Source organism: Hyaena hyaena, unplaced genomic scaffold (genome assembly GCF_003009895.1).
Source record: "Hyaena hyaena isolate Hyena2069 unplaced genomic scaffold, ASM300989v1 scaffold_525, whole genome shotgun sequence".
Taxonomy (NCBI): domain Eukaryota; kingdom Metazoa; phylum Chordata; class Mammalia; order Carnivora; family Hyaenidae; genus Hyaena; species Hyaena hyaena.
In genome coordinates this window covers 820728-838865 of record NW_024081157.1, presented here as the reverse complement: position 1 = coordinate 838865, position 18138 = coordinate 820728, and the positions used below count along the sequence as shown (strand labels likewise).

General features: G+C 35.6%; 1 protein-coding gene across 11 annotated transcripts in view; it reads left to right on the top strand.

Annotated features, from left to right (window-relative positions):
- Positions 1-18138, top strand: part of RALGPS2 (Ral GEF with PH domain and SH3 binding motif 2) — a 153805-nt gene that overhangs the window by 112588 nt on the left and 23079 nt on the right. For all 11 annotated transcript variants that reach the window (XM_039255419.1, XM_039255416.1, XM_039255415.1 and 8 more), the window contains 6 exons: positions 3683-3820; positions 4813-4903; positions 10572-10639; positions 12145-12280; positions 13077-13228; positions 17184-17238. In XM_039255419.1, the coding sequence (XP_039111350.1) occupies positions 3683-3820; positions 4813-4903; positions 10572-10639; positions 12145-12280; positions 13077-13228; positions 17184-17238 (640 nt within the window). The remainder of the gene's footprint in view (positions 1-3682; positions 3821-4812; positions 4904-10571; positions 10640-12144; positions 12281-13076; positions 13229-17183; positions 17239-18138) is intronic.

The following is an 18138-nucleotide window of genomic DNA, read 5'->3' as shown; positions in this document are numbered from 1 at the left end:
ATCTTAATCTGGGGAAAATATCAGGTAGTAAGTTTCTCCTGAGCTTTTTTACTTGAGTGGTTTTGAACCTTCTAATGTTAACAATAAGTAATATCATTAACCGAAGTAGGAAATGAGAATGTCAGATGTTGAAGGACAAATAATAATTAATTTGGCATGTTATATTGAAAATGAAAGTTAGGAGTTCAGTTCTAAAAAGAGATTTGGAAAGTCATCAGCAATAGGTGATGGCTGAGGCTACAGAAGTAAGATGATCCAGAAAAGTACACTCAGAGTGAGAAGATGAATAACCATGGGGAACCATGGGGAACACCACCAGCTTCTAGGGAACATGAGGAAAAAGGAGATTGGAAGGAGTGTGGGAAGCTAGGAAGGTTCAAGCCAGTAAAGACCCAGGAACAAAGGGAATGACGAAAGTACTGCTGTGGCACTAGGAAGCAGCAGGAAGAGACCTAGAGAGATGTGTAAGGATTTCATAGTGAGCAGGTCCCTTATACCTTTTCTGGAGTAAGTTTCAGCAGTGAGATCTTGATTTCAGATTGTATTAATAGGTTGAAAAGCAGATAAAATTTAAGTGCCAAATGGACTAGTTTCTGCAGTACATTAATAACTTAGAAATCAATAAGAAAAAGACAAATCAAAAAAATGGACAAAAGTCATTTTGTAGAAATATGAGTGCGTAACCACATAACTAATCAAGAAAATGAAAATTAAAACACAATAAGATATTATTTAATACTCACAAGATTGGCAGAAATTAAGAAGACTGATAATATCAAGGGTTAGCACAAGTATGGGTCAGTAGAAACAGACTGTCAATGGAAGTATGAATTCACAGAGCTTTAAAAAACAGTGTGGCATTGTCTTGTAAAGTTGAACACTAATATACCATCTATATGTCATTTATGGTATACAATAGGCCTGTGTATCCTAGAGAAATTCTTTGTGTTCCAGGAGATATGTACAAGAATGTCATTACTAACATGCAGAGGGAGGGGAGAAGTACTGAAAAATCTATCAAATAAAATAAATAAATTGTGACATATAGTTACAAATTCCTCAATTTAAGGAATTCCAGCTGCACTTAACAGCATGAATAACTCTTGGAAAGAAAATGGTGAGACACAGCAATCACAGGAGGCCATATTTAAAAATTTTAACAGACACCTGTATATTACTTGTGTACCTTTTCTGACTTTACCAATGTCATCATTTGATTTAATCACATGCACATAAAATGGGATTTTTTTAAAGCTCAAAAATAAGCAAAAGTAAATAATATACTTTGTAGAGCTACAGACATATCTTGCGGGGGAAAAAAAAAAGAAGGGAATAATCTTAAGTTTTGGAATAGTAGTTCCCCCTGGACAGGAGGCAGGGAGATGATACAGGGAAGGAGCAGTACTGGTGGTGCTGTAGTTCCTAACTCGACTGGTCATTCACAGATAGTTGTTCCTACGTTACAGGTGTTAGAATATACTTTTTTCAAAGGTAAAATCATGATTCTCACACAAATACAAAATGAATATACGTCAAGGTTTTATTTAAATCATTAAACTTATAAGGGAATCTGGAAGATTTTTGCAACCATTTCAAGGGATAATTCAAAGCACCACATATACCATATAGGCACTAAAGAATGCTAAAATGAATATACAGATAGTTACAAAACTGCTCAACATCCGTAGACCATTAATCTGTTACATTTTACTAGACATAAGGAACTGGCATCTTTATGGACAAGAATTTGTATTATTACCAGTTTGCAACAACTTACAGAGTTATGAAATAGCTCCAAAACCCCAGAAGGATACACTGGAGACAAGACACCTAATAATCTTTTTTGCCTATTTCAAAGTCTGTCACATGTAAACTTTTCTGTGTCAAATATTTCATTAAAGAGATGGAGGATAAAATAAGTGGACTGGTCTGTGTTTCTCTTAAAAGGTTTTGTTAAAGAAAGAGAGGCAGGCCCGTCCAGAGGGACTCAGATTTGAACAGAAGGGTTGCCTTGATTTTGTTTTCTTAAAGAGGAAGTGTAAGTGTATGCATGCGCTCTAGGGAAGGAGCTGAGGGGGCGTGGGTGGGGGTGGGGAGGAGGAGTGAAGGTGGAGAAAGCAGCAGGTGTTCTAAAAGAGGCAGTAGCAATGACATTGAGTCGCAGATTAGATTTGGGAAGGAGAAACAGATTCCTCTTCCTCTGAGATTGAAGGAAAAGGAAAGAATCTAAGCTAAAGATTCATTTGAAGTCCTTAAAAAAGTTGAGAGTCCAAAGAAAAGGAAGTATTTATGATAGATGGCTTAAAGAACACCATTAAGATTTCCTGAGTGGAAAGGAATGATAATAGGAAGAGTAAAAGGATTGCCACGTCAACGTTTTAGGTTGTTTTAAGCACCTATTGTCAAAACACTGTGCAAGATTTTCATTTTCCTAGAGTGCAGGATAGAGCAACTGCCTTGAATGAGTTTATAGTTGTGAACAGATAAGATATAAACATGAGAGTTCAAACAGATTATAAAGTTGTAAAAATTACCGAGTGGTATTATAGATAACTGTATGAATTTATAACAGCATGTAGTAGAGAAATTGGAGTACGGGTATATATTCTGAGGTCCAGTGCTATTACTAAAAGTTCACATGGCTTTAGACACATGCTTTGTTATCTATGGACCTCAGATTCCTCATCTGTAAAAAGAGGAGATGAGACTAGACAGTTCCTAAATTCCTTTCTTGGAATCTATGAGAAAACTAAAAGAACAGTTGACACTGACCGGGATATAAAATGTAACGGAGATGAACAGAGATGAGTTAAGAAACAGTCCAGATGAAAGAAATGGCATGAGGAAAAAACACAGGGCTTCTTTGGAAGGCAGTATGTGACAGAGTTCATGAATATGGAGTAATGAGGTAAAAAGTAGGAAGATGCATTTTTCTCTTTATAGTTGTTTTACACACTTTACATTTGTATAATAAATTCTCAAAAAATGTTTTTAAGTAAGTGACCTTGCATATCCAGAACTGGTAGAACCGGATTATTTTGGAGGTTATGGAGAAATGGAGCTGCAGGATCAGGGTTGGGGGAAGAATTAACTTCAATTTGTAATCCTGTGCACTGTTTCAGAAATCCAACTATTGATCTTCAGAACAAGACATTTTTACCAGAATGAGACAATTTTCATTTAATGTCAAGTGATGGTTATCAACTCGAGGCAAGGGCATATAGAACTAATACTAAGTAACTACCCCATGCCGTGTACTGTCCAGGCTAACTTAGTTGCTTCATCCTCTCCTTAGAAAATAGGCACTAGTTGTGGAGACATAAAAGCTGAGGTACAGAAGTTAAAACAACTTTCTCCACATGTACAACTAACCAGAGGCAGAGCCAGTTCAAGAGCTCATCTTCTTTCCACGAGGTTCCAAACCAGACTCAGATGTAAAATGGTATCATAAAGGATCCTTACAGAAAACATATTATTTACGTATCTGGTCCCAAATCCATGGAAATCTAGGCCTCAGCCATCATGTTTTAACAAGGCTGTGGTGTATTACATAACAACAGATCCTAAGTATGGCATATATATTGAAATATAGCTGTAAACTAGCTTTGTCCCCCTTTTTCATTTTGTCATCCTCTTCCAAGCTGCAGTTAAGAAAACACTCATTTATCTCATTTTGTTCCAGGTATCTATTTGTCAGACTTAACATACATTGATTCAGCATACCCATCAACTGGCAGCATTTTAGAAAATGAGCAGAGATCAAATTTGATGAATAACATCCTTCGAATAATTTCTGACTTACAGCAGTCCTGTGAATACGGTACGTCTCTGGGGAACACCACTACTCCGTTATGCTGTGATTCTGTTGGTCCATTTACCTGACTTGGTACACATTTTTCACACAGCAGGGAACGTTCTCTTAATATAAAGGGGGTAATGATTGTTTCATTTCACTGTTTGATATTTACAGCCTGTTTGAGATTTTGCTTTTAAGGAATTGAAATATTTCATATTTAAAGTTTTTTATCTTTTGCTCTTCTGCTATTTTGTAGCAACTTTGCTAATAACATCATTTATAAAATTTTTTATTATCTTCATGTCGTTTGATACTCCTCATCAATTATGTAAGTGCTTCTTACATTTTTCAGTTAGGGAAGGGCTACGATGTATGATCCTAGCTAGTAACAATTGACTAGCTTTTTTGAGTTCAATATTGGGTAGATAACCAGTTTTTGTTCAAGATGAAATTTATGGAAACCACATATGTAGAAGGAGCTTACACAAGCCCAGATGATGAGAAAAAGGGTGTGGTTTTTTTTTTTAATGTTTTATAAGTTTTGGATTCTTTCAGTTTGATAGGGAATAAAGATACCTTAGTGGCATGTGTTTTTATAATATTAAAAAACAGTGAGCATACATTCTCTGATTTATTTAAAATAGATTTATCTTAAAGCTAACTTATATGCATATATACTTTTAAGAAAACCTCAGAAACTTCCTAAAAGTATATGCAGGGAGGAAATTTATCACATACATTGGATTTTGTAAATGGAGTTGGATCAGGGTTTTTTTATACCAGAGAAACCAGAGTATGTTTACTTTTTTTCTTAATCTATACAAACAGCATGCCTTTAGTTTTACATTAAATAAAGTTAAATAAAATCTACCTCAGTAATATCCTTCTAGAGTTAATTTGAATTTTGGTGCTACATGGCCTTAATTTTTCTTTTAAGTACATTTTTCTCAGATTAACTTTAAAAATTCTGGTTAAGATATACTTTATAAAATAATCATTTATCACATTTTGCCTAGATATCCCCATGTTGCCTCATGTCCAAAAATATCTGAACTCTGTTCAGTATATAGAAGAACTACAGAAGTTTGTGGAAGATGATAATTACAAGTAGGTTGGATCTTCAAAAGTGGTCTGTTTCACTTTGTCCTGTCTTCTACCCTTTGTCCCTGTGGATTTAAACATTTGACCATTACATCATATCATACAAACACCTAATCCAGTTATGTCTTTACAGTGCTAAAAGTACTTACATATTTCTTTTTAATCACTTGGTATGATTGAGCCAATATACAAATACCTCGTCTGTTCTTTTGTTTAAAAGTATTTCGTCTTTCTCAGGTTGTTGAGAGCTGATGTTTGATAGTTGTGGTTTGAATTTCTTCCTTTCTCTCTATGTTCAAACACTGAATCTTTATGGAAATTTATCTCTTATTTATTTATTTTTTAATTTCGAGAGAGAGCACGAGCACGCATGCAAGGGGGGGGGCGGGGGAGCAGAAAGAGAGGGAGAAAGGAAATCCCACGCATTGTCAGTGTAGAGCCTGATGCGGGGCTCAAACTCAGGAAGCAAGATCATGACCTGAGCTGAAACCAAGAGTCAGATACTGACTGAGCCACCCAGGTGCCCGTGGAAATTTATCTTTTAATAGATCGAAAAACTAATGAAACAATCTACAAATAGGAAAATTACTCCTTTTCAGTGGTAATTTTTGACATAGCTTTGATTTTGTTCTTAATTATTTTTGTGGATTGAGGAAATAATTGAGCCTTGTTAACTTCTGGGTTAGAGATATGTGTCCAGCACCAGACTTCCCCTTTTCTCTATTGTAACAAGTCCTTTGCTACAGATTTTTTAAAAATCACTTTTAAAATACCATTGTCCTTTTCCTTCTCCTTAACATCCACAGTACTGACCAAGGTGGGAAGGATTTTTGAACCCTTTTAATTTTCAGTGGTATGCTGTACATTATAACTGCCAGTGTGTGTTTGTTTCTTTCAAAAGATGGAAGGATGAAGAGCTTACATTTATTTCTCTCAAGGCTTCTGATATTTCTTGTGACTTTGTTAATTTCAAATTTAAAAAAATTTCACTTAACTTTATTATGCCAGTTACTCCCAAGCTTTCAAATTTACCTTTTGTCTTTCATAAATATGTTTTCCAGTAAAAGCTCATACTCATGCTTACTTCACATACCTATACATACTTACTTTATAACTTATCAAAGTGAGAGACTAGGTTATTTTTCACTATTACTGCTGTATATAAAAATTTTGTTATAGTGGTCATCAACTTTATTGTTCCACAAGTTTCAGCAGTTTTTGAAGAACAGACTTAGTACAATAAAGGGCTAGAAATTCTGAAAAATAACTAGAAATAAGCAACTTACTTTATTTTGTTTTTTAATGTTTTATTTATTTCTGAGAGAGAGAGAAAGAGACACACTGTGCAGGGTTGGGTCAGAGAGAAAGGGAGACACAGAATCTGAAGCAGGCTCCAGGCTCTGAGCTGTCAGCACAGAGCCTGACACGGGGCTCGAACCCACGAACTGTAAGATCATGACCTGAGCCAAAGTCAGACCCCCAACCGACTGAGCCACCCAGGCACCCCTAAACAACTTTTTTTAAAGATTAGATATATTAAGCTCTAGATAATGTATATTTAAATGTATCTAAAATTTTATTAATGTTTAAAAGCCTTTATTGCCATGTCTTTCCCCACACCATAATATTACCAGTTTATATTTCTGTATCAGTTTTGTATCAATTTTTATTTTATTTTATAAAAGCTTATTACATAGCAATTCATTTGAAAATATGTGAGGCCATCCACCGCAGAAATTTCTTACTTGACACATCCCCAAAAGCAAAGGAATCAAGAGCAAAAATAAACTATTGGGACCTCATCAAGATTAAAAGCTTCTGCACAGCAAGGGAAATGATCCATAAAACTAATGGGCAACCAACGGAATGGGAAAAGATAGTTGCAAATGACATATCAGATAAAGGATTAACATCCAAAATCTATAAGGAACTCACCAAACTCCACACCCGAAAAACAAACAACCCAGTGAAGAAATGGGCAGAAGATATAAACAGACACTTCTCCAAAGAGGACATCCAGATGGCCAACAGACACATGAAACGATGCTCAGCATCCCTCCTCATCAGGGAAATACAAATCAAAACCACACTGAGATACCACCTCACGCCAGTCAGAGTGGCTAAAATGAGCAAATCAGAGAACGCGAGATGCTGGTGAGGATGTGGAGAAACGGGCACCCTCCTACACTGTTGGTGGAAATGTAAACTGGTGCATTTTACATTGAATTTTGTGCGGTTTACATGAATGTAAACTCTGGAAAACACGGTGGAGGTTCCTCAAAAAATTAACAATAGAACTCCCCTATGACCCAGCAATAGCACTGCTAGGAATTTACCCAAGGGATACAGGAGTGCTGATGCATACAGGCACATGTACCCCAGTGTTCATAGCAGCACTCTCAACAATAGCCAAAACATGGGAAGAGCCTAAGTGTCCATCAACGGACGAATGGATCAAAAAGATGTGGTTTATCTATACGATGGAATACTACATGGCAATGAGAAATAATGAAATCTGGCCATGTGTAGCAACATGGATGGAGCTTGAGGGTGTTATGCTGAGCGAAATAAGTCAGGCAGATAAGGACAATTATCATATGTTTGCACGTATAGGAGGATTGGGAGGAACTTGACGGAGGAACAATGGGGAGAAGAAGGGCGGAAATGGTGGGGGAGAGGGAGAGAGGCCATGAGAGACTCTTGAATGCTGAGAACAAACTGAGGACTGATGGGTCCGGGGGGAGAGGGGGGAGATGGGCATGGAGGAGGGCACTTGTGGGGATGAGCACTGGATGTTATATGGAAATCAACTTGACAATAAACTATTTGTAAAGAAAAAAGAAAAGAAAATATGTGAGGTCATGGAATCAGCTTTTCAAGGTTGGAGTTTTTTCATAAATCTGTTGTTGCCCTAGGTTGTGAGCTGCTTGAGTCTGGTGGTCTGTATCCTCTATTTACCACTATCTTCTATGTCAGCTCCAGACACTGACAGCAGAAAACACTCATGTTTTGTCCGGGGAGGTACGGAAGATTATCTTAAAACTCAAAATATGATTAAGTAGTTACTAAAAATTTCTCTACCTCAATCAAATTTACTGGATTTAAAAGCAGTTAAACTGTTCGGGGCACCTGGGTGGCTCAGTCGGTTAAGCATCCAACTCGATCTCGGCTCAGGTCATGGTCTCACAGTTCAAGTTTGAGCCCCACATCAGGCTCTGCGCTGGCAGCACAGTGCCTGCTAGGGATGCTCTCTCTGCCCCTCACCCTCTCATGTTTTCTTTCTCCCTCTCTCTCTCAAAATAAATAAATAAAAACTTTTTTAAAAGGCAATATAACTTAAATGATTCAGTAGGAGTAAAGCCTAAGATAAATTACTGCTGTTATAGAAGATGGTAAATTGTTACTGACTGCTATGAAATTAAAATAATAAAGTGTTTATTTAACCTGATTTTTACTTTGTTAAAAGGATAAAGTAGCCAATTAAGCCAGTAAGTAGTTTTAAATGTCTGTAAACTGACATAAGATACCTTCGTTTTTGTAGGAGAGCTGATGTTATTGTACTGATTTTGTTTTCATGAGTAGCTAGAACCAGAGTATCCTTACAATTATATTCATTTTAATAAATATTTATTAAGCTTTAGCCACAGGAGAGTTACTATGCTAGCTGCTAGGATTACAAAAACAAAATCTTGTTCTTGCCCTTAATTAAGAAGTTCAGTCTAATACAAAACACATCCACAACCAGATGACTAAAAATCACGTCAAACATCACTGTAATGGAGATATGCCCAGGGTCCTCTGGGAATGTAGATACGGGGGAGACCCAACTCAGCTTTTGAGTGGAAAAAACAAGGAAAAGAGTAACATGAACAGCTTTCGGAGATGATGTCTCCTGGGCTTAGTCTTAACAGGTGAATAGGAGATATCTCCACGTAAAGAGTGAGGAAAGGCGTTCCAGGGGAGGGACTGATGAAAGGAATAGAGTGGGAAACAGTGTTTTTACTTGAGGGAGCAAGTCACTTGGGGGTGTTGGCCTCATATGGGAGACTGAAGAAGATAATTTTTAAAGATGCAGTCTGTTGCATGACCCTACTAATTCAGTGTACCGAGAACCAGAGCATTTTAAGATAAGAGCTATTAATATGATTAGAAAAATGGTTTTATGATGAAAGATTTAAATAAAAATGACACCTTGTTTATCCAAAGGCCTCTGTTGTTGGCATCTTCATCTATATAGGCAACCAGTATAGATAAAACAAATTACATGCATGTTTTTTAATCAGCATGAAAATCTTTCGAAGTTACTTCATTTTAATACTGAACACATCGTTTCTCAGTGAAGTAGCAGCACTATTAACTCTGTGGTGTTTTGATGACAACGTAGGCAACTGACACTCCAGCTTGACTGCTGTGCTTTAAAAGATGCTTTTACTATTGCTGATAGCAGTGTAGTTCACACATAGCTTCATTCCTGTTCCTTTCTTTCGCAGCTCTGTGTTAAGAAATTGTAGTTACTTTGTTTACTTCTGTGTCTTCCACCTACCAAACTGTAAGCTTCAGAAAGGCAGGGACACCATGTCTGCCCTTACTTAGTCTCTCTTATATTCACTGCAAAGAGCACAGTGCCCAGCACCAAACAGATGTTTAATACCTGTTTATCAGATGAATGAATTCACTACAATCTGTAGCCCAAATAATTAAACTGCTCTGTAAAAAGAAAAAGAGCAGAGAGTTCTAGTTAATTGTACATCCGTTCAGTACTGCATTTTACACTGTCAAAGAATTGGAAAATAATCATATATAATTGCCTTGTTAGGTAGTCAAGTAATTAATAAGCTAAGAACCTATAATAATAGATTTATCATGATGAGTATCAATTATACAATTTCATTAAGAAAACACCAGTTAATAGAATACTTTTTAAAAATATTAATATTTAGACAAATATTTAGTAAGAATAGGCCTTGTGGACTATACTAAAGTATTTTCTACAACTGCTTTATTATCCTAGTTCCTGAAAATTTCCACTTATAGGAGTCCTAATCTCTTCTTGCTGTGGAACTCAAAACTGGATATATTATCCTAAATGGAACTTATGTACAAAGTAATAAACTTTGAGTTAGATCAGGGATTTACCAGGAACTTTGCAAACCTTTTTATTGTTGAGCATCCATCTTTTAGGAAGTTGAATTGGCCGTTTTGGGGGGTGTTTTGGAAATTTTGAGTTCTAGAGAAGCCATTAATACATCAAGTAAAGATTCTGGAAATAATATGCATAATACATTTAGTAACATATGTGAAAAATCCTGAATTTAAGTGTCAGGTATCAATATAACTTCAAGTTATGTTACTTTTGAGTGGTTATCAAAAATCTTTAAATGTGGCGAACCATTTGGCAACATTGGGGTAGTTTGGGAAGATTTTTCTGTTTTTAAATGTAACTTTTAATGTTATTCCCTTCCCTAATATGTCCTAGAATAACCACGAGATCAGCTTTGTATGAAGGATATAGGAAATTTACTATTAAAGATTGTCCTTGAAGAAAAATATATAGTTGAGATTACTTTATAAAAATTCTTTTTTTTTTTTTTTTTGGTGAGCAAACACATAATTTTAATATTATTTGGTCAAATGTTAATCATTTTATGTGTTTTGTTTCTTTTTCAAATGACAGGCTTTCATTAAAGATAGAACCAGGGACAAGCACACCACGTTCTGCTGCTTCCAGAGAAGATTTAGTAGGTTAGTGCATATTCTTTTCTCTGATGATCAAATAAGAAATCAGGTAACCTAATAAAGAATGCGCTTCAAAGTAGATACACTTAGCACATTTTGTAATGGACGCAAAATTTTATTTTTGATATTAAAATATATCACTTTTTTGTTTGGGCTTTTTTTTTTAATTAAAAAGTTGTTACTTGAGAGGTGGCTGGGTGGCTCAGTTGGTTGAGTGTACAACTTTGGCTCAGGTCATGATCTCACGGTTCATGGGTTTGAGCCCCACATCAGGCTCTGTGCTGACAGCTCGGAGCCTAGAGCCTGCTTCTCATTTTGTCTCTTCTCTCTGCCCCTCCCCTGCTAGCGCTCTGTCTCACTGTCTCTCTCAAAAATAAACACTAAAAAAAAAATTTTTTTTAAGTTGTTACTTGGAAAAAATAAGTTTTTACTTGGAATTTGTAGAAATGTACAAACAAGCCAACTAATCAAGAAAAATACATAACAAAAAAAAATAGATAATATTCGTATTCATATTTATGAATATCTCTTCTTTTTATTAAGAATACACTGTCCTAGGCAATGAAGATTAATTACATTAGAAATTTGTGAGGTCTGAGTGGAAAATTTTACTAATTTGAATAATTATGGAAGTCAGTTTTAGTGACTTAACTTTTTAGAAATTTCACTTTAATACTGGTCCACATACTGAAAATATTAAAAAAGAATTGTCACAGTCCCTTAATTTACCTGTCACAGTATAATGGGGATAATATTTATATACCACACATGATTAAAAATGTAAAATTGGAGAGAATTCCCTATTATTTAAGAAATTATTAATTACCTTTTTGTAATTTCAAGTGAAGAGTTTGACATTAAGCTTCATAATACTGCATCCTCTCAAATTATTGGGAGGCTGATCTCATAAGATGTGGAGGAAGCAAGGAGACAAGCCATGACAATATCTAGGAGAGGATTACAAGCAGAGGAAAACAGGGCGGTCTAAATCTCTTAAATTTGCTTTTGTTTTTATTGTTAAAGTGATAGTTTGCAAATCTGTGTAGCTGTCGGTTCTGTTTTTTAAATTCCCATAAGCCTGAACAGTGTCAATATAGACTGGAATTCCAACTTGAATGCTCTTTCTCTAAGAGAAAGCTGAAACTCAGAGCAAGAAGCAGTGTGCAAAATGAAATGAGCACTAAGTTACAGGACTCAGACCTGGGTGATTAGTTCAGGCTTTACACGCAGTGAGCCTGAGTCTGTCTCTTCTAATTCTTCTTTCTCTGTTAGTGGGGGAAAATGCTTCTACTGCCTGCTTAGTGCAATTAAGATAGATAGAAATTAACTGATTTTATATGTTTTGGACTTTGCAGAAAGTATATATTTAATATTCAGTCATTGAAAATAGAATTAGCAATATTATTTTATTTAAACCCCATTTTAAATTTTCTATCGAGGGATTAAAAAGAAAATACTCTCTTGAAGCCATTTGAAAACCTCTCTCTCTCTCTCTCACATGTAACCCTTAGGCCCTGAAGTGGGAGCATCTCCACAGAGTGGAAGGAAAAGCATGGCAGCTGAAGGGGCCTTGCTTCCACCGACACCTCCGTCCCCTCGGAACCTGATTCCCCATGGACATAGGAAGTGCCACAGCTTGGGTTATAAGTCAGCAGCTTTAATTTTATCTTTCAGAATTTTAGGTTGTTTCTGGTTGGATTTATTTTCTGTATATTTTATTAGTTAAAAGAAATTAGCATCCTGAATAGTTTTATTTGTATAACCATAGTTTTTTCCTGATTCAGTAAAATATCTTGTTTGCTTAAAAGCACTTAGTTTTTCCTTAATTTGGAAATAAGCTTCCCAGCAGTGCCTTTACAAATGAACTATATTACAGAGCGTCATCATAAATAAAATCAGGAAAACAATATACCATTTTCCTTTTAAATTATTATCTTTGTATCAAGACAGTCATTGCTTGTCTTAATCAAAATAAGTCACCATAAGTTAAGGTCTATAAAAATCACTCCTTTGATTCCTAAACATAAAGAAAAGGAAACTGATTTTTTGTTTTAACACCATTAACTTTGCAAGACTTTTCTCAAAATGGGGCCCATAGTTCACTGTTGCCATGATTTTTGTGAAAATTTAATAGCTGTTTTCCAAAAGCTAATGTAAATAAACAATTTTTTAATGGACCTGAGACTTAAGGTGAATTTAAGGTATTAGCTCTTACATAAATAGATAAGGCCTGGCCTGGTTTCCTAAGACATTTTCCCTAAACTGCTGGTTTGAGGCTCTCGTGGTAAAAATCTTATGTGTTTATTAGTATGAGAGTTGAGAAGTCAGGTCAGGATAGCAAGTAAGTCTTCTGTGTCCTAAGTCTTTATATAAGAGTATCTTTTATATTTTGAATTACCTGACAGTAGTAAAAGATATGAAAAATATTTCTCTTTGTCTCCAGTTTCATTCATAAAATGAACACAGCAGAGTTTAAGAGTGCAACGTTCCCAAATGCAGGGCCAAGACACCTATTAGACGATAGCGTCATGGAACCCCACGCACCGTCTCGAGGCCAAGCTGAAAGTTCTACTCTTTCTAGTGGAATATCAATAGGTGAGAAATAACTTCTCTGAGAGGATTCCAAGTTATATAAAATGAGACTTTTAATAAAACTCAGCTGGAAAAAAAAGTCTTTAATCCTACCATACATAGAGAAAATTTGATAAAAGCAAAGTAACAGATATAGGATCATCTTACTAGTAGCTTCTGAAGTTAATAATTCATGATGGTTTTAAAAGTGCTTGATGTTTCTGACTCCAAAAGGGGAAGCATTTGAGAAATGGTGGGAAAAGAAGGTAGACTGGTTGAGTTGGTTACTTCATGCAGTTTGTTTGTAGGATGAGGGAAAAGACAGTGTTGGTATACTCGCTGTCTTTTGGATTAAGCAGCTAGTTAGATAGTGGTGCTACTGCCATAGTAGAGAAGACAAGAACAATCATTTGTAGGTGGTGAGGTATTTGTGAAGGAGGACTGGGTTTGGGGAATTAGGAATTCTGTTTTGGACATGTTTGGTCCACATGGAGTTGTCAGGTAGGTAACTGAATATGTGACTTGAACTCAGTGGGTAAGGTTAGGTTTGTAGATAGGAGTATAGGAGTTAGGACATTTATAATATCTCAGGCCATGAGATTGGTTAAGTTCACCAGGGGAGAGAATGTAAACAAATAAGAGAAGATATACTCCTATTTAGAGGTCTGATTACTTTTTGTTTAAAGATGGGCCATCAAAAGAAATAGGAAGAAGGGGGATCAGTGAAGTAGCGATAAAAATCAGGGCGTGGGACCACAAAAGCCCAGTAGACAAAGTATCTCCAGGAGGAAGGAAGTATCACTGTCAAATGCAAGGAAAAAGAAAAAATGAGAATAGGAATTGATGAGTTCATTTGGCAAGATAGAAGTGTTTGGTGACCTTGGTAAGAGTTGCTTCATAGTGGAGTCCTGATTGGAGTAGCCTGGAAAATGAGAGGTGAGGAAATAGAGACAGCTACCGTGAAGGGGACCAGAAAATCGGGACCATACTGGAAAAGGAGATGAGGTTGTGAAGAATTTGTTTTTACTTCCTAAACTTGCTTATTTTCTGCATCTTTTAGATGAGCGTTTCTTTTGATAATTAGAAAAATATACAGTACTGTTTTATTTTTTAAAAGGAATAAAGGAGGAAAATGTCTTCCCTGATTAAGTACCAGCTTGGTCAAGAGCTCTTTGCCTGTTAATAGGATCATCTCAATATTGATAAGTCAGTAGAAAGAAATCCAAGAAGGAGTTCATTTTCGTAAACATATTGACTTCCTTGGGGCACCTGGGTGGCTCAGTTGATTAAGCGTCTGACTTTGGCTCAGGTCATGATCTCATGGTTCATGAGTTCGAGCCCCACTTCAGGCTGTGTGCTGACTGCTCAGAGCCTGGAGCCTGCTTTGAATTCTGTGTCTCCCTCTCTCTCTGCTCCTCCCCTGTTCGTGCTCTGTCTCTCTCTCACACAAAAAGAAAATAAACATTAAAAAAAATTTTAAAAAACAAAACAAAACATTTGACTTCCTTAACCTTTGAGAGACCCAAACCCTGTAAATAAAATTGATTTAGAGCTTTCCAGCACCATTCAGTTTTTTATTTCCAAAGTTCCCCCTTTGATAAATGCAAATGATTAAATGACGATAAAATTCACAAAATGCAAGACCAATTAGCCACCTAAAATACCTCTTCATTGATGCTGTAAGTGGTCTATATACAAGTATCAACCTCAGTCTGAAAAATAATACACAGAATAATTATGCAAAAGTGAAAGGAAGAACTTTTTTCCCGTTAAAAATTTGTTACACTATGGAGTCCTGGCATGCCACTTAAATGAAAAAATAATAATTTTTAAAATCACAGCTCTCAATTAAGTATATATAATATTTGACTTTTCCCCATCATAGATTTTTTTTTAATGTTTTATTTATTTCTGGGAGAGAGAGAGAGAGAGAGAGAGAGAGGGGCCAGAGAGAGAGGGAGTCACAGACTCTGAAACAGGCTCCAGTCTCTGAGCTGGCAGTCAGCACAGAGCCCGACGCGGGGCTCGAACCCACGAACCGCGAGATCATGACCTAAGCGAAAGTCGGACGCTTAACCGACTAAGCCACCCAGGCGCCCCCATCATAGATTTTATAATGAAAATTCTTTAGCTTATTTATGGCTTTTACTTTCCATAGATATTCTTTTTTTTGTCACTGCAAGACAGTTACTTATCTAGTTATTTCATTTGGTTACAGTTAGTGTCTCAGTTTGTAGGCCTTTCTTTAGAACAGGAAGAGACTATTTTAATTTTTGCCTTTGTATTTATTTTTTGTTTATTCAAAGGCTATTAAGTAGGTAAGCAATAAGGATTGTTACATCCTTGTTTATAAATTAAGAACGTTAAACATAGACATTACCTTGCAAGGTTTTTGTTTTAAAGCTGTATATTCTGGAAGGAAAATAAATCTGTAACCTTAGATGTTAGGTGTTACACACACACACACACACACACACATACACACACACAATTTATAGTTACAAAAGAGTTTTTTCCTTAGTTGTGACTTTAACACATAATATCAACCTATACCATAGAGGTTTTGAGAAAGTACTGCAGACAAATTAGCCAGTGCTTGGGCCAGTGGCCTCTGTGGTTCAGATGTCTTAGATAACCTGACGTGGTCTTGCCTAGCTAAGAGAAGCATATCCACTCTGAACTGGAAAAACATATTTTATACAACTAAATCATACTAATTATGATTAATTTTTCTGTCCTTACCACATAATGTTACAAATCAACAGATGATCTAGAACACCCTCCAACCACCAGCAGAATACTTCCATTTTCTCATCTGACCCATACAACAAGAAAATTATTTCAATGGCTATTAACTAAGCTCTTCCAGGGATAATACATAGCTAGGGCCACTCTAAATACATAGACGAGGTATTAATCCAAATATAATGCCTACCTTTTAGCTGTGTAGTTTGAGTCTCTCATGGAACACTGGTGTGAAAGTCTGATGGACAGTTTAACTTGATACATAAGGGACACATTATTTGGCAGTTTTATTGAGAGCCAGAATTATCTTTAAAATAACGTTTAAATCAGTGTAAGCTGTTTTTTAGTCTCCAAATTTATTCTCATTTTTTTCTTTAACTAATTTAATACTTTGTATTTTAGCTGTTATTCTGGCCAAAGAAAAAGTTTTTACATTGTTAGCATACCATTGTTATTTCTTTTTTTTTTTAATTTAAGGATTCCTTCCTCTTCTACCTTGGCTCCTCTAAAGGCAAAAGTTGAGTGTCATTAAACTTCCTTTCTTTTTTTTTTTAACGTATATTTATTTTTGAGAGAGAGAGAAAAGGAAAGAGGAATTTCATTAAGCTTCTTATCCTTAGGATAATAATGGGTTTTTAAAGGAATACAAAGAGAAGGAGCCTCTAAGAATTGAACAATTTATTTGTCTTAAATTATGGCAAAAAAATTTTTTTTTCTTTATTTTTGAGACAGAGACAGAGCACGAGTGGGGGAGGGGCAGAGAGAGAGAGAGAGAGACAGAATCTGAAACAGGCTCCAGGCTCTGAGCTGTCAGCACAGAACCCAGTGGGGGGCTCGAACCCACAAACTGTGAGATCATTACCTAAACAGAAGTCGGACACTCTTACAGAGCTACCCAGGCGCCCCACAAAATTTTGAAAGTTTAAAGTTTTGTGTGTATGTACATTCTCTGATGGTAGAAAATTGTTTATAAACATAATGAATTTGAGCCATAAGTAGACCTACATAAATGTTTTATGCTTTTCTGTTATTTTTGGAGGTCTTGTTAACTATATTCCAGTATATTGCAGAATAAGCCTCCCAGCAGTAACACAAGAATGAAGAATTAATATGTAGACGTTCACCCACAAATAACATGATTATCACTTTATAAGTACAATTAGAGAATTTATTTTTAAAATACGAAATTCAAACTAATTCTGATGTTTAAAAGTAGAATAACTTTTGATTTTAGGTAGCAGTGATGGTTCTGAACTAAGTGAAGAAACCTCATGGCCTGCTTTTGAGAGGTAAGAAAAATTGTCCATTTGAACTGCTTGGAGCTTAGTTGGTCTTTCTTAAAAGATCATAAACATCTTAACACCTAAAATTTGTTACATATCTGTAAGGGACTCTTTATAAGCTTCCAACTGGTGGTAGAATTAGAAGTTGATATTTAAGTCTGGAATTGAGTCTTAGCTAATAAATACATGTTTAATTGGTGCCTTGACACATGTATTTGAATTTTAGTATCTTTAAAGTTATAATTTAAAAATAGTAATAACCAGTCATAGTAAACTTACCTACTATGTGTTTAAAGTAAAATTATTTCCTTAAATTCTTGTTCACTTAAGTAATTTTAAGGCACTTAATAGAATGGTCTACTTCATTCTCTGCTACTTTGTCAAGAGCAAAATGACTTAGTAAATTTTAAATTATACTATAAGTAAAGCAGCTTAAAATTTAAATTTAAATTGTCAGCAACTCAGAGTTTACATACAGCACAGAGATTTGTACTGAAATACTCTAGGTCTCACTCCATTCTCCTTTCTTTATGGCTTTAAGCAATAGGAGTTGTGCTCTTTCTGCAGCAAATCCTGAGCTGTATTGAGATCTTCGAGTGTAAGAGCTCCTAAAAATGTAGCCAAACAGTGCAAATAATTTATTTACTAAATGTCCATTAGGACGTTTATATTGTCTTTGGCCATTTCAGTTCTTCAATTTTCGTATTTATAAGGTGTTTGACTCTTACCAAAATAATTGCTCCCTTTTGTATATAAATTGCATCCTAAGTTTCTAAGCAGCAGAGTGTTGTGGAGATTGAGTTTGGAGTGCCGTATTAAAATTGGTAGAGTTGAGAATAGTTACCTAACTCCCTATTAGTCACTTTTTAATAGAAAATAATTTTATTGACTATACATTTGAAATTA